The sequence below is a fragment of the Gopherus flavomarginatus genome, chromosome 10 (genome assembly GCF_025201925.1).
Source record: "Gopherus flavomarginatus isolate rGopFla2 chromosome 10, rGopFla2.mat.asm, whole genome shotgun sequence".
Taxonomy (NCBI): domain Eukaryota; kingdom Metazoa; phylum Chordata; order Testudines; family Testudinidae; genus Gopherus; species Gopherus flavomarginatus.
In genome coordinates this window covers 35,490,785-35,506,876 of record NC_066626.1, presented here as the reverse complement: position 1 = coordinate 35,506,876, position 16,092 = coordinate 35,490,785, and the positions used below count along the sequence as shown (strand labels likewise).

Here is a 16,092-nt window from a genome sequence, read left to right as displayed (position 1 = left end):
AAAAGCAATCTTTCTGGCTTTTTTGGCTGCAAAATCAGTAATAATATCATCGTATGACAGAGACAAAATGATGTCTTCTTTGATTGCAAGAATAGCAAGACCAGTCAAGTGTTCCTGACTCCTTGTAGAGCGGAGATAGTTTTTAATGAGCTTTAGTTTTGAAAAACTCCGTTCTCCTGATGCTACTGTTACAGGAATTGTCAGTAGAATACGAGTGGCAATGTACACGTTAGGATATATGTCAACAAGTTTGCTGGTATGACTAAACTGTACAATGTCCATCATTGATTTTGCATGTGGTAACAACTCAATTTTTCGTACAGTTCAAGTCCATTTAAATCAAAATGATCACTGTGCTTCAGGAGGCTCTCTAGGTCAGGGGTCCCTTACGCGGTGCCCGCAGGGGCCTCTCAGTGCACCCACATACTGGCCGGAGGACGAACATCTGCCGAAATGCCACCAAAATTCGGCATCATTTTGGCAGATGCTTGTCCGCCACCACGGTCCTTCATCTGGCACCCGCCAGATGAAAAAGGTTGGGGACCACTGCTCTAGGCTCTTGCACTTTGTCATTAGTTGCTCTTGTTTTCCTATTTCACTGAATTTAGTCCCGCTCAGCCTGCTGCCAACTGAGTGAATGGAACCCCAGTCCAACAGTGGGTTGAGTGGCTCAGCCGGGATCTCAGTCGCCGATCTGCTCAGCTGCTGCCAGCCTGGGGTTCCTTGGGGGTCCCCAGGCCAGCAGTGGGCGCTGAGTGGGGCTGGTGGCCAGGACCCTGGGTGCCAATGTGGCTGCAGCCGGAACCCCAGAGCAGTGGCGGGCTGAGCCGCTCAGCCCACCGCTGCATGCCATCACAAATCAGCTCGCGTGCCACCTTTGGCATATGTGCCGTAGGTTGCCAACCCCTACTCTATACACTAGTAAGGAGATGAGCATATTACAGTTGTTGGAGGGCTCTATTTAGCAGTAACAGGGCCCTAGCAAAGTCAGTCAATATTTTTTGTTTCTCTGATGAAAACTGGTCCACTTCCTTCCCCATACCAAACTTGCCACAAATAATTGTCAACAACTTAATTTTCTGTTTTTGGCTAAGATATTGATTTTTTAAAAAAAAATATTGAAATTGAATTCAGGATTGTTAGCAAGCATTTTTGGCAAACAAAGTTGTTAAATGACACTTTAAATGGCAACACAGTACTGCTTTCATGCTTGGCTCACCCCCCAGCCTGCTGGTCCAACAGCTGCAGTAGAGGAGAAGATAGGTGGAAAACTGCAGGACCCCAAAATCCACCTCTTGGCGTGCAGAGTGGCAACAGCAGCAGCAAACCTCAGGCCCAATCACATGCCAATGGGCACCATCGCCAGCCCAACGGACCATGGTGAAGTTAGCAAAGCATCTGATCTCAGGGACGGGGCACCCATGGAGCCACCTGGATGAGATGGATCACTGCCAGCCCTGGGGAGAGATGCGCTCCCCAGCTAGGGTGATCAGATCCCAATGTCCTGATTTTATAAGGCCAGTTCTGATATTTGAGGCTTTGTCTTATATAGGTACCAATTACCCCCACCTAGGGTGATCAGACAGCAAGTGTGAAAAATCAGGACAGGGGTGGGGGGAACAGGAGCCTATATAAGAAAAAGACCCCAAAATTGGGACTGTCCCTACAAAAGTGGGACATCTCCTCACCCTACTCCAACCCCCCATCCTGATTTTTCGCATATGCTATCTGGCTATCCCCAGCCCAGCCCTGTGCAACCATTCCAATCCTGGCTGCCTGCCGAGGAAGTGAGTTACTTTCACGGTCATTCCTCAGCAGGCAGCCAGCCAGCCTCCCCTCCCCACCAGCACCTCACCAACCCAGCCCTGATGGAGGGGAGGGGGGAGAGAGGGGTGCTCCGTGGGGGGAGGGAGAAATAGGGGGATGCTCTGTGGGGCAGAGGGGAGAAGAATGGATGTTATGGGGGACAACAAAGGATACTGCCAGAGCTGCCGAGCCTGCCTCATCTCACACCAGGGGAAAGAGTCACACTCACAGGTGATTTCCTTCCCCCACCCCTTCCCAGAGACACCAGCAGCCAATCCCCTCCCTCAGACTGTGCTGCATTCGGTTCTCTCTAGGACCCAGCAGCCCTGCTCTTACATGCTCCACTGCTTCCTGTCTGTTCAGGCTCTTGCAGAGCGGTGCTCCCAGACCTAGTGGTGCCCTAGGCAGCTGCCTATGGCTAAGGACAGCCCTAGGCCTTAAAAAGGCCTTGTGCTGTCACTCTGCAAAGAGGAATCCCAGCCAGAAACAGTAATAGGTGTACTCCAAAATATGTTAAATCTAAGCCCATATACATGTTTACTGAGTATGACTCACTCATTCATAGTTTGTAATATTCTTTTTCAATTTTATTTTTAAAAAGGTAAATAAAGACAATGACTGCAACACTCAAACATAATAACTGATTAAATAGCTCTATAATGCAATCTAATTCCAAATATGCTTAGCAAAACAAGTAAGCAAAAAACCAAACTTCCAACCTTCAGACAGAATGAAAGATTACACAAAACAGGGCATAACACCTTATCAACTGGGGAGACCATGCTATATATTAAACATCAGATTATCAAACAGACAACAGCCATAACCACCTCAGCATGAAACTGAGTAGTGAACAATGACCCCAAACACAGCATAATGAGGATTCTGCATACAGTTTGACTGAAAGAAGCCAAATCTATTCATAAATCTGTTTAGCCTTTTACAGATGACGTCTGCATATCTAGCTATTTTTAATGAACTGTTACTCCAATGATTTATAATGAAGAGGATTTTTTTTCTATGATCAGAATAACCTTGCAGCAGAGTGGCTCTAAGGAGCATAGCTTATTGTAGCAACAAGCTCTACTAGGAAGATACTATAGCCCAAATACATTATGTCTGATTCAAATTCCACCTTGAGCTCATCTGTCAAAACAGCATTTATTTCGGAGAAGACAACTAAACAAAACTGAAGAAACATTGGCTAACCCTATAACTGAGTGACTTTTTTTTATTTTTTATTTTTACACTTTCAGCAGACACCTAAAGGGTCATTTTTCAACCTTATTGGGATCTGGTGCATTCTGTGACTGCCCAGATGTTTAGATCCATAGATCCACTTAAATGATTTTTAGAGTGGTATCCCACGTAGACTGAAATACTACATTTTGCTTCCCACAACAAATAAAGCCACTTTTAATCCTGCATCTTAACTTCTACGTTTCTTAAGATTTATAGCCTGATCCTCCATTACTTTGAGCACAAAGGTTCCATTAACATTTTGGCCCAGTTGAATATAACCACATTGTTGTAACAATTTGCAATAAAAAAATTTGGACAATGGAGTACCAAGATACGCAGCACATTTCCTATACTGCAGCTTATAAAAGTCTTCATATTTAATCTTGCTGTGGCAGGCACAGAATACTTTGAACCCTGTGATTTTGGCTAATACAGTATGTATTCAAAGTGGATAGCAGTCTGAACGTTATAATTAAATGTAGGACATTGCATCATCCCTTCCCCTCCCTCCCCCAGCCCTTTTCTAAATGGCACCTTCTGAAGAAGTGGCTGTTGAGAAGCACAGTGCTTTACTATGGAGTGTCTGGCATTCCTTCTCCTCCCCCACTCACACAAATCTATTTGTGTTTCACAGGACAAAACATAAACAGGATTAGTATTGCACATAAAGAATTGCAAACTCATGTAATAAGCTGAAAAGTGAAGCCACTTCTGCAAACATTATAAATAAAAAATATGCACGTAAGACAACTAGATGCATTTTTATAGATCAAGAGGGAGTTTGAAGGATAAAATGAACATGTGCTGTAGGTAGAGGAGGGTTTTGGGAATAACTTAGAGGATATTCCCCATGCGTTTATCATACCTTGCACAGCTAACTCTTTCCATCTTCCTTTGTTTTCTTGAATGATCTGCACCAAGTTTTCCTTAAAGCTTGATAGGTCTACTGTTGCTAAAGAATTGTCTGTGGAAGTCCCTCCATCACTTGTAGTACTTTTAACACTGGGTCTTCTTTGCACATCAGCATTGCTTACTCCTCCCAAGCTATGCTGGCTAGAGAAATAAAAAAACTTTACATTATGAAAAGAGTTGAGGGTCTCCATTACATAAAAATAGCTCATTCACGTTAATTCCTTAGGATCTATATGTAAATCACTAACTAGAAAACTGGCTTTAGTCAAGGAAAGTATAAGACACATTCCCTTATGAAGTGAATTGTTTCCTGTGAACAATTCTTAATGCCACATTTCTAGGAAATTACTATGAAAATGGGGCAGTGCTCCAACCTCCTGGCTAAGTACTTGGAAGAATTTTAACATACCAAGTTTGTTAGCACCTTTCTCTTCAACTCTTTGAAATGAGTGGGGCTGTTCTGGGGAGATATCTGCTGCTGATCCATGCCGGAAAAGCAATACATGACAGAGCAGATAGATTCTGCTTTCAGATGCATGTGGTTGGCTCCAATTGCGAACACACCACAGTAGCTCTGTGCATGTAATCTAAAGGCAGGATTTGGTTCAATTATCTTCAACCCCATTGCTTCAAAACACACAAGTAAACAGGACTAAGTGTTAAGAAATGTGCTGAAATATTAACAAGAAAATTTGGCATTATCCACCAAGCAACAGTTAGTACATCAGGTCAGAGAGTGTGTGATTGTACATGAGAAACTGATAACATTCAAAATTAATTCTCTTAACACCAAAGGGTGGGGGCTATTTTGTGGCCATGCCCCAAGTCATGCCCTACAAGTATTTGTTTTCCACATAATACTGCTTGCCTAATATGGTCTGAAAGATTTAGCACAAAAGAGTAAATGCTTGTATGCACATAAATGGGCTCCAATTTTCCCAGCAAAGAAAAAGTACAATTACAAGTAATATTTCATTGAAAGTATAAGTATGGTGTAAGGAACTGCAAATTAAACTTCCTTGTGCCCCAGTGTTAAATGGAAAGGATATGGTGTATTTCTTATTTTTTTTCAGTCAACAACTTAAAATTTACTCCCTATGTAATGCCGACAGATCCTGGTCGTCAGCAGGTGGGATCGAACCTGGGACCTCTGGTTGCATGAGCCTGTACTGCATAAGCTAATAACCAACTGGCTGTTAGCTAAGGCTGTAAAACAGACTCATTTTATCTTTCTTTAAGTGCTCTTAGCGCCACTAGCTGGGACAAAACACCACACCCAGAAGGTGTATGGGCTACAATACATTAGTGGTCTCCAGCTACTGGTATATGTGCATCAATGCTGGCACAGTCTTCAGTGTATAATATTCCAGGCTCCCCATTACTTCTATAGGGCCTACTTCTGCATCTCTTATTTAAGAAAATCTCCCTTTGCAGTCAGTGGGAGTTTTGTACAAACAAGGCCTGCAGGATCAGGTGTGTCATAAACAGATATTTAAGGGTTAATAGAACAGGAGTACTTCATGTCTCTTTTGACTGTAAAGGGTTAACAAGTTCAGTGAGCCTGGCTGTCACCTGACCAGAGGACCAATCAGGGGACAGGATACTTTCAAATCTTGAGGGAGGGAAGTTTTTGTGTGTGCTGTTAGATTTTGGTTGTTGTTCACTCTGGGTTCTGAGAGTGACCAGACGTGCAACCAGGTTTCTCTCTAATCTCTTTGATACAGTCTCTTATATGTCCAGAACAGTGAGTACTACGTAGATAAGGCGAGTTAGGCTTATGTTTGTTTTCTTTATTTGCAAATGTGTATTTGGCTGGAAGCAGTTCAAATTTGTATTTGGCTGAAAGGATTTTAATTTGTACTTGTATACTTAGGCTGGGAGGGTATTCCCAGTGTCTATAGCTGAAAGACCCTGTAACATATTCCATCTTAAATTTACAAATATAATTTTTACTGTTTTTTCTTTCTTTAATTAAAAGCTTTTCTTGTTTAAGAACCTGATTGTTTTTTTACTCTGGTGAGACCCCAGGGGACTGGGTCTGGATCCACCAGGGAATTGGTGGGGAGAAAAAGGTTATTTTCTCTTGCGTTAGGATTACTTTCTCTCTCAGGGAGAATCTGGGAGGGGGAGAGAGAAGGAGGGGGGAAGGTGGATTTTTCTCTCTGTTTTAAGATTCTAGGAGTTTGAATCACAGTTATCTTCCAGGGTAACCCAGGGAGGGGAAGCCTGGGAGAGGCACTGGTGGGGAAAGGGTTTACTTTCCTTGTGTTAAGATCCAGAGGGTCTGGGTCTTGGGGGTCCCTGGACAAGGTTTTTGGGGGGACCAGAGTGTACCAGGCAATGGAATTCCTGGTTGGAGGCAGCGCTACAAGTTCCAAAGTGGTACTTGAGCTTAGAGGAATTCATGCTGGTACCCCATCTTTTGGACGCTAAGGTTCAGAGTGGGGAATTATACCATGACAAGGTGCCTAATGTTGAACCTCTGTGCAAGACCCAGTAGAAAGCCTCTGCTCACCTCTCATTCAGTTATGCACACTAACGTGAAACCGGGGAGTGAAGCTGCCTGAACTCCAACTGGAGTAAAAGTGAGCAGTTAAATAGTATGTGACACCACTGATGTCTTAGTCTAGCACAGTTGCCCAAAGTGGTTGGGAACACTGCCCACAACAGAAATGCACAAAGAATAAGTTAAATCTAAAAAAGCAAAGTTATAGCCACATCATTCTGACACTACCAAATCTAACCAATACACTAAGAAATTATTGCACTGCAGTGTTTTTATAGTGGTATACTACAGTGAAGGGTTAAATCCACACATTAAAAAGAAAATGTGACAATAGACACTTCCTGGGTTTTGCTTTAAGAAGAAATGGCCCAGTATTTTTTATGATGGAAAAGAACCAGAAAACATTTTCTTTTTGTATGTCCAGAAGAAAATTCAACTTCAAGTCCTTAGAGGTGGGTACTTTGTTCTTCATTGTGTTTTTTGCCCTTCTGTGCACGATGTCCTTGTCCAGTACAAGAACATAGTAGACAGCTGCAATTACAAGACAGAGCCACTAGGTGGTAACACAGTATAACTATTCACATCAGACTTTTGCAAATATGAACAGATTAGAAAATAATTATGCTGCTGTTGCTAATGCCTAGTTACAAGGAATCACAAAGTAAAAGGAGAAAATGTTCAAACCTGGGTGCCCCAAAGGCAGAACTTTCAGACTTTGAAGCTTCCTCTATAAGAGGAATAATAATTTTCTCCATTGAGTCCGTTAGAAGAGAAAACGTGGGCTCTACTATGAAATCAATGAAACCTGAAAAGCAGAATGAGATGAATTCAGGTTGTACATTTTTATGGGTCTCAAAGCCAACGACTAGTCTCTGTCTTTATCTGGCTCCAACTTCAGAAACCAGATTAGCAAAACACTAAAGAGAAATGTCACCCAATGACATCCATAATGTCTGATCAAGTCGGAAAAAATTGGACTTCAAGGTTTTCATATCAGGATAATATTCTGAATACAAATGCAATCCAGATTCAATATACTTGGGATCTTTTTTTCTCTCTCAGTGTAATTTCTATAGTAGTTATTCTGCTGAGGAAAACAAAAAAACACCTGGAGAGGTATAGAAGTAACTAAATGCTAATATTTACAGTTTTTCACTCCTGTCTCCACTGAACCCTGTGCATTTCACAATAAGCTTTCCATTGGAGACTGCAATTAATTACTGAATAAAAGGGAAGCCATGACAGAACCAGTGGGCAAGAAGTCAGTCTACCAATGTTACCATTCAGAGCCTTATGCCAATGAGTCAATATTCCAAATTGCTATTTATTATTCTGTGGAAGCAAAGTGTTATTTCACAGTGTGTAGGAGTGTTCTGTCAAATCAGTGAAGAGAATAAGTAATATCCCTGGGAGACAGCATTCATCCCACAGCTCTAAGATGTCAGCACTGAACAATGTATTTTACATTTTAAAGTGCTCATCAAGGTAGAGAATGACATAGCTAGAGAGAATAGGCATTATCCTCTGCTGAGCACTTAGCAAGCAAAATGTAGGTAGAACATGAGATTTGCTACGGATTTCAGGCTCTCTTCACACTCTAACTCAGCACAAAGGTGAGCAACAGGTATAAGCCCAAGTACGTTGTCACTTGAGTCTGGCTGAAAATGGAATGGGAGACGTATTACATTACAAGATAGTACTGGAGGATACTGTTCAGTTCAAGGATATGACATCTTAACATATAGGATCTCCCAGTCCCAGGATTATTTGGGGGGGATGTGTTGACATCTGTGAAAGGCACTTTTCAAGGCACGCTTTCCTCAGCAAACTTTTAGAGTTCATACCTGTTATTGGCCCCATAAAACTTTAAAATAGGGATGCAAATAATTACTTTACAGATGATGGGGGAAGGCAAGGGCCTGCATTTCACCTTTGAAAAAATTAGGCCCTAATTTGCTATCCCAAGGCTACACATTAAGGCTCTTTACTTTGAATGTAAGCTCCTCACGGAAGATACTATCTTTTCTTTAGGTGTTTATACAATGAGATCATGATCTTTCATTGGGGCCCTTAAGTGGTACTGAAATACAAATGATTAATATCTAATCAGAATAGTCCTAACCAGGCAAACACCTACAGTAACTCCTCAGTTAACATCCTAATTATGTTATTGAAAAATGCAAATTGAAGCAAAACAATGTTAAGCAACTCCAATTTCCCCACAAGAATAAATGTAAATAGGGGAGTTTAGGTTCCAGGGAAAATTTTTTCCCCGGACAAAAGACATTATATACATTGTATAAGTTTTAAATAATTTTAAGCAAACAATTTAATATTGCACTCACCAGTGATGATTGCAAAGCTTGGCTGAGGGAGGGGGGTAGCAGGGTTGGGGTGGCCGGGGCTTGCCCCGCTCCGCCCACCACACGTTCCATCCGGGGAATGGTGTTGGGGCACCAGGGCTTGCCTGCTCCCCGGCTGGAATGCTGGGTAGGTGGAGCGGGCAAGCCCAGGCACCTCGACCCCGCTCCCTGGCAGGAGGGGGTGCGGGGAGTCAAACAACGTTATAAGGGAACATTGCAGGACTCTAAAGGAGTATGTTCTCTGATAGGTCAGCGCCCTAATAATGAAAACACATTAACTGGGAGGATGTTAAGTGATGAGTTACTATACTTGAGTGGTCCAATTGAATTCACTGGGGCCACTCACGTTCATATATAAATGTTTTCAGGATCAGAGGCCCAATCAGCAGCAGAGTTGGTATTAGAAGCCAGGAGTTTTATTAACTTCCAGTTATTAATCCACAATACCACACTGCCTTAGAAATTGGCATTTGGGGGGGGAACCTAGTCTGGTTCTTTCTAAGAAGAGAAAAGAATATTTAATAGGTGTGTCATGCTTCTCTATGTAAAATTTAAAAATAAATTCTGATTCTTATTGGTTAATAATATGGACTAGGTTCTTTACATGACTTTTCAGATGAACAATTTAAAAGGGCTGAGACTATAAGACTTTAAAAGTCATTGAATGGGGGAACATAAATAATAATAAATCCATTTTACAGTTGGATTATGTGAGAACAGAAATCACTTGCCTACGGTCACACAGTGAGTCACCAGCAGTGCTGGAGATAGATGCCAGGAGCTTGTTTGAAGGGCCTTTTGAAAACAGTGAGTTACTTATATCCAGCCAGCTTGACTCTATGGATATATCTATGCTGTGAAAGGGATGGTCTCAGAATCTGGCCTGAGCCTGAATGTCTACACTGCAATTTTATAGCCCTGCGAGCCCAAGTCAGCTGACCCAGGCCAGCCACAAGGTATGTCTGCACTGCAATAAGATATTTGTGACTTTGAGTAGGTGACAACTTCTCCATTCTTTGCTTTACCAAGTTCTAAAATGTCTATAGTAATATCTGGACCCCAAGAGTGCAGATTTCAAGTACCCTGATCTAACCACCAAACATACTGTCCCATATGCTTCATATGCCATGCTGAAAGAGCTTACTGTCCCTTTTGACAACAGCACTTCACTAGTGTAATAAGCTCTGATTTCTGTGAGTAAATGTGTAGGAAGAAATGTGCCATTTATAGTAGTATCTACAGCTTTTTGAAAACATTGTGTGCAGTGTGCGAATGGAGGATGACAACACTACATGCTCGTACATTTATGAGAAAAAGAAAACAGCACTGATCATTACCTATTTGGGACTGAGCCACCATGGTAGATTTGCGGTCACAGAGGGGGGAAAATGGTAGACCTAAAGCAGCCTCCTTGTCTCCCTGGAAAAAGCAATGTTTCATATTATAAGAATACATATACAATGGAGAAAGCCTGAACACTGCTCTCTGACCAATTACTTCTACAATTTACTTCTTTTCCTAAATTAAAACAAGCTGTGGGTAAAATAAATCTAATATTGTTTTTTAAATGAAAAAGAGAGAAGAAAAGGAAAAGTCAACATTATAACTTAATTTTAACAATTTGCATTGAAAAGAATATACTGAAAGCAAAGATCTCATCAAGACTAAAGCATCTGCCACTGTGATTTAGTATATGTCAGGGAAGGAAAATAAAAAGCATGTTTTATAAGGAGACCTTCTGCAGCCTCACAGCTTGGACTTGGAGCACCCAGACATCATTCAACTTAACTTCTTTTGAAGAGACAGTCCAGGAGAGAAGGGGAAGCCGACCATTCTGATATTTTCCCAGTTATATAACTGCATTTTAGAAAGCTGGGGGCTCCACATTTGCCTGGAAATTCATTGATAAATTTGTAATTGTAGCATTAAGTCCATTTGCAGGTGCATTTAAAATATACACCTTTGATATTCTTATCATTTAGCACTGAACAATAATAAGGAACGGATGTAAGAAAAGCATAGAAAAATAATTTCAATACAACTGCTTAAAAACAGCCTCAGAGATAGAAGAATGTGCTTCAGATAGAAATGGAGGGTTTCACCACTTCTTCCCTTAAAGTCCAATTGAATTCTATAACCTAAGTGAAGCTGTGGATAGATATCTAGAGCTGGAAGAAGAGAGCAGAGAGAAAATATATATATAAAAAAAATCTATCGGTGGCGCAGACAGAAAGAAAAGAGACAGAGGACCAAATTATAGCTGACCTTGTGTTTTATGCCTGAAATAGGTAGAGTGCTCAGGGACCCCTTTCCTCACCCTGCCCACATAGAAGGTACCCATAATTTGATTATAGGGAACAGAAGAGAGCAGGAGCAGGTAGCATTACCAAAAGGAGCTAATGGTCCCCAGAAGTGAACCACATGAATATAAAGGAAGGCGCTCCACTGATTTCAACTAGCTGAGGATTTGGTTCAATGGGCTTCTACTGCACTAAAGGCTTTACTAAAAAAAAAAAACTGAGCTAACCAACCTGGCTTTGCTTTCATGGCTTAAGATGCCTCCAGAACTCCTCATTGGAATTGTGGCCTAATTATCTAACATCAGGAACATTTTATTACTTACATTAACATTGGTTTTTTTGACAGGGATAAAGTAACATTACATTTGAGAACTCAAAAGTCAGGAAATTCCATGCAAGAGTAAAAATCACAGAACTAAAAATCTAAAAACTTCACTACCTTGAGTTTATGCCTTAAATACTTCTTTACTGCATTATGTATTTTGACATTTCATACAATATATAATAAAAACTGTAATTTCTTAAACAATTTCTATATTGTAAATTGCAGTACATGACACAGCCTTAAGATTTGACATGATCTTTAATTCTCATGAGATATTAAAGTTAAGCAAGCTAAGTTTGAAGAAAATCAATTAAATGACTTAAAAATTATTATTTGAAAGTTGAAATTTTATTTGTTTGTCTTTAAATAAACTCAAACCAGACCAGAATGCTGTCAGGGCTGGGTGGTTGTTTGAGGGACCTCAGCTGTATGTTTCTTTATCATTATGCATTTGAGATGGGTGGGTGTGGTTTGTGTTTGTTTGGTTTTTTTAAGTGAAAACAATTTTTTTTATGATAATGTTCTAAAGCTTTGCCCTTGAAATTATTACGGATATGTATTTTAAATCTTAGTGCCAGTTGAATAAAGTTTTCTAAGATAATGTCCATTTTCCACCTGTGCCCACTTTTAAAACTGCATATTAAAAACTTCTATGTTCTCAGAAACTCTTAGTTTCTGCTGCTTTTGTCTGCATTGCAGTGTAAGCAGGTAAATTGCATTTTTTAAAAATTTAAGTTCCAAAGGCTTGAAATGTCTTTATCATACTTGGGTCTTCTAACATGAACAGTGTTTTACTATTTGGAATTTAATCTTTTTGACTGACCAATGTAGTACAGAATGCAACAAACATACAATAAATAAATTTCCAATTCCTTGTCAGTCCTAAGGTATCATCATCATCACATATTTTATAAGACAGATTGGTTAACGGACATCAAGTTGGATGTCAGAGCTCAAGCTCTTCATATTATATTTCAAGTACTGCTTTTATTACATCCATTGAATTTATCAAACCAGTTTGAGTTAAACAAAGTATTAAGCCTTCATGTGAAACTCAAACTGAATCTCATTCAGAAATTGTAAGTTTAAGTTTTATTTTATTACTTTTATTTTTTATGGCTTTGCACTTTCTGGCTTTGGCTGAGACCAGAAACAGACAAACCAAACTAGTGTGAAATAGCTATTATCATCTAATTCCCAATCTGGATGGAAAAAGGAAATGAAATTCCAGCACATTTTCTACTTTCCATGGGCTCTGAGTTCAGCTAAATGTTATAACCCAATCCTGCAGTTCTTATACAGGCACAGAAGTCAGGGCTGCCCAGTTGGGGTGGGTGGGGGCAAGTGGGGCCCCCACAAGAATATAGTTTTCTATAGTATTGCAACTTTTTTTATGGATGAGGCCCCCAAAATTGCTTTGCCCCAGGATCTCTGAATTCTCTGGGCAGCCCTGACTGAAGTCGCCGGGTGGGAGTTTTGGCTGTATACAGACTATAAGACTAGACACTCTCCCCTTGACTGTGCTTGTCTGCAACATATTTTAGAAGTTTTGGAGATTCATCTCTCACTAACATTAACCAGAACTGTTCATATTAGAGATATGTGCAGCTTATATCCTGTCTCAACTGAGTGCATATTATCCCAGTTTCTGTTGTGTACATTTGAAATGAAGGTGCTATGAGAGAGTTTCATATTTTTATAATTATGAAATGCATACGTGTATTTCAGTGACAAAAAATAGTGAAAGGATAAAGTAGTAACTAAAGCGTTAACTGATCCTGTCCACTCAACGACCAAGGCAGAACAGAACTATATATTGTTAATGTGACAGCCCTGGCCTGAACATATTGCCTCACTGTTCCATGGAGTCTATGTATCCTGCCTCCCTATGTCTAAAACGCTTCTACAGTTGTTCATTTCTGACCTCTTCTGATAATATTCATCTGGGTTGATGGTTCTCCCCTTTTCCTCCAGCATTCTATATCACCATCATTTCTATTTATGGTAAGAGGCACCAACTGGTAACTCCCGACTTCAAGTCCAGATGTTGAACTTAATTAATGATCTGCTGCTGCTCAACATTTCTACAGAACTGGGTTTATTCATTATTTAGATTAAGGCACCAGTTCTTCACTTTCTCCAAAGGCAAATCAAAGAATCAATAAGGTCCTGAAGTTTACTGTTCAAAATCAGTAGTAAGCATCTTTAGGAACTGAGAGAGAACTCTCGAGAGCAGATGGTGTAAATTACTGACTCATTCATTGCCCTGACCCCTTCCAGGTTAATGTATGACTACTCCTGTTTGAAAGCCACAAAATACAACATAGCAAAAGGACGATCTAGATGAGCCAGGCAGCCAATATCTATCTTTCCTTATGTGCCTTGTCAAAGATGTAATCACTGAAGGTGCTATGATATTATCTAAATTAGGTTTTGATCAGCTTTTTTAATAGCTCTTTTTGTGACAACATTGCTGCTTCTCTCTGCGCCACTAGGTCCAATTTTAATTTAATTGTTGTTTTAAAGCTTTGTCCAGGGCCCAGACTCATAGGGATGCATGTTATATCTCAAATACAGGGAAACAGTTGCTTTAGTTACTTTGCTGACTCAGGAAGACACTGAAGTATCTATATGTTCAACTTTCTTTTCCTTTTGTAAGGCTATATTTTAATTTAAAATAATTATGGTGCTCTAAAATGAACTATTCAAATGCTGTACAGAACAGTGGGGAAATGCCTCTTACCCCTCTGGTGATCATCTCATGCCCACCCCACCAAAAGCTGCCCATTTAAAAGCAAATTAATTTCAATGTTAATCTCTTCCTAAGAAGTGTCTAGAATATTCTACCAAGTGCTATTTCTCCCATAATACTTTAATACTGAAGGCATAGCCTAGTTGCATAGACTAAAATTGAGCATTAGGAAAACACGGAAGACAGCAAAATGCATTTTTCTAAAGTGTCCCTACTATTAAATTTCTCCCTATTTCTCCCATTCCGCTATTGCTTCTTTTGTTACCATTTTAACGGCCCATATCAAAATGATGCTCAATATTGAGATAAATAAAAAGGTGGGGTTAGAATATATTTTTCTCTTATTTCAAGCAATTTCCAAATCCTGAACACAACAGAAAGCAAAAATCACTCACTCATAGTTAATTGGTAAAGTGATCACAGGTAGTCTTTTTATCGAGACAAACCCAGTGTTTCACATGATGTCCTAGGATCCTAGACAATTCTTGCAAGACACCTGAAATGTCCTGTTTTTTTCATTTCATCACTTGAAATGTTTGCTTTCCCCTAACTACACAATGTTTGCTCAGTGGTATTGCTAGACAGTAGAATTTGCTCTGTGTTTACAAGCAACAAGTGTTTGGAGTGACTAGAAAGGTGAAAACAAAGTAAACATTATCAAATCCCTTCATCTTTACTTAAAATGAGCATTAATTGCACTTGCTCAGTGATTCAAGATAAACTCATTGTTTGTTACTAGAAAAAATTCTCCACTCTGTGAAATAAACACATGTTGCTATTGAATCAGAAGCTGGCAACAGTACAACACCACACATTTTTTTAAAATTGCATTTTTGTCTTTTGTACGACTATTTCACCACCACAAAAAAATACTGTCACATTGCTGTGTCACTGTGTTTGATTCCAATATTATGGTCACATTATGAATAGAAAGACTCCCATTGACTTGAGTGGTCTCCAGATCAGGCCCACATAGGGCAAGAAAGGAAAAATCCACCATCCCTATGTGGGATATGCACAGCACTAGCTCACAAGAAGGGGAAAAGAGAAGACTTATGTAATATGATATGGATACAACATTCATCTGCCTTCTTTGCTGAACACACATCCTTCACATATCCAGGTACTCCCTCCTACCCAATGCCTTTTTAGTTCAGAGTGTATACAGATCTCTGTCTAAAGAATGAAATCAGCTTGACAAATTATAATACTGTTAGAGAAGAAAAAAAGCTAATGCTTTGGAGCCTGCTATCAGCCGAAATTGATATTAACCAACATCCTATTCATCTTACTCACATGAGTAGCTGTACTGAAGACAGTGGGACTACTTCTGAGAGTAAGGCAAGCATGATTCTGATCACTCTACTAAATTATAACTGACAGTATTCTCGCAGGTGGAATTACAAAATATCTAACAGTGTAACTAATACTTGAACTATGTTAACAGATTTTGAAAATGGCACCTGTCGAAAAAATTCTTCCATCAGTGCCGTTGTCCACCGGTAGTGCAGTTCCCAAGATTTTGCTGGATGGCTTATGTCTGCTGCATGTAGAATCAAAGACATTGCTTTGGCTTTGTCTATCCTGTTAAGTCAAGGACATGCTCCAATTATCTCAGAACAAAAGCAACTATTTAAAGTATTTTCTTGTGCATTAACTCGTTTAAAACTTCTAAAGAACAGAATGGAAAATAACCTACCCCTCTGTTTGCTGCAGAGTATGTCGCATTGTTTTAATTTGCTGGAAATGTCCTGACATATCTGTTGACAAGACCATCTCAATGACCAGGCTACGCAGTTCCCTAAAAGCAATCAAAAGCAAAGTTACTAATTACAATTCATTTATTCTGTTTACGGAACATTTGCTTGAGAAGCACTGGTTAATTC

At 39.9% G+C, this 16,092-nt stretch overlaps 1 protein-coding gene across 5 annotated transcripts in view; it reads right to left on the bottom strand.

The window, feature by feature from the left end:
- PDE1A (phosphodiesterase 1A) overlaps positions 1-16,092 on the bottom strand; it is a 287,403-nt gene that overhangs the window by 34,232 nt on the left and 237,079 nt on the right. For all 5 annotated transcript variants that reach the window (XM_050916412.1, XM_050916411.1, XM_050916414.1 and 2 more), the window contains 5 exons: positions 15,906-16,007; positions 15,670-15,790; positions 10,167-10,248; positions 7,151-7,271; positions 3,914-4,101 (listed from right to left, as the gene is read on the bottom strand). In XM_050916412.1, coding sequence (XP_050772369.1) covers positions 3,914-4,101; positions 7,151-7,271; positions 10,167-10,248; positions 15,670-15,790; positions 15,906-16,007 — 614 coding nt within the window. The remainder of the gene's footprint in view (positions 1-3,913; positions 4,102-7,150; positions 7,272-10,166; positions 10,249-15,669; positions 15,791-15,905; positions 16,008-16,092) is intronic.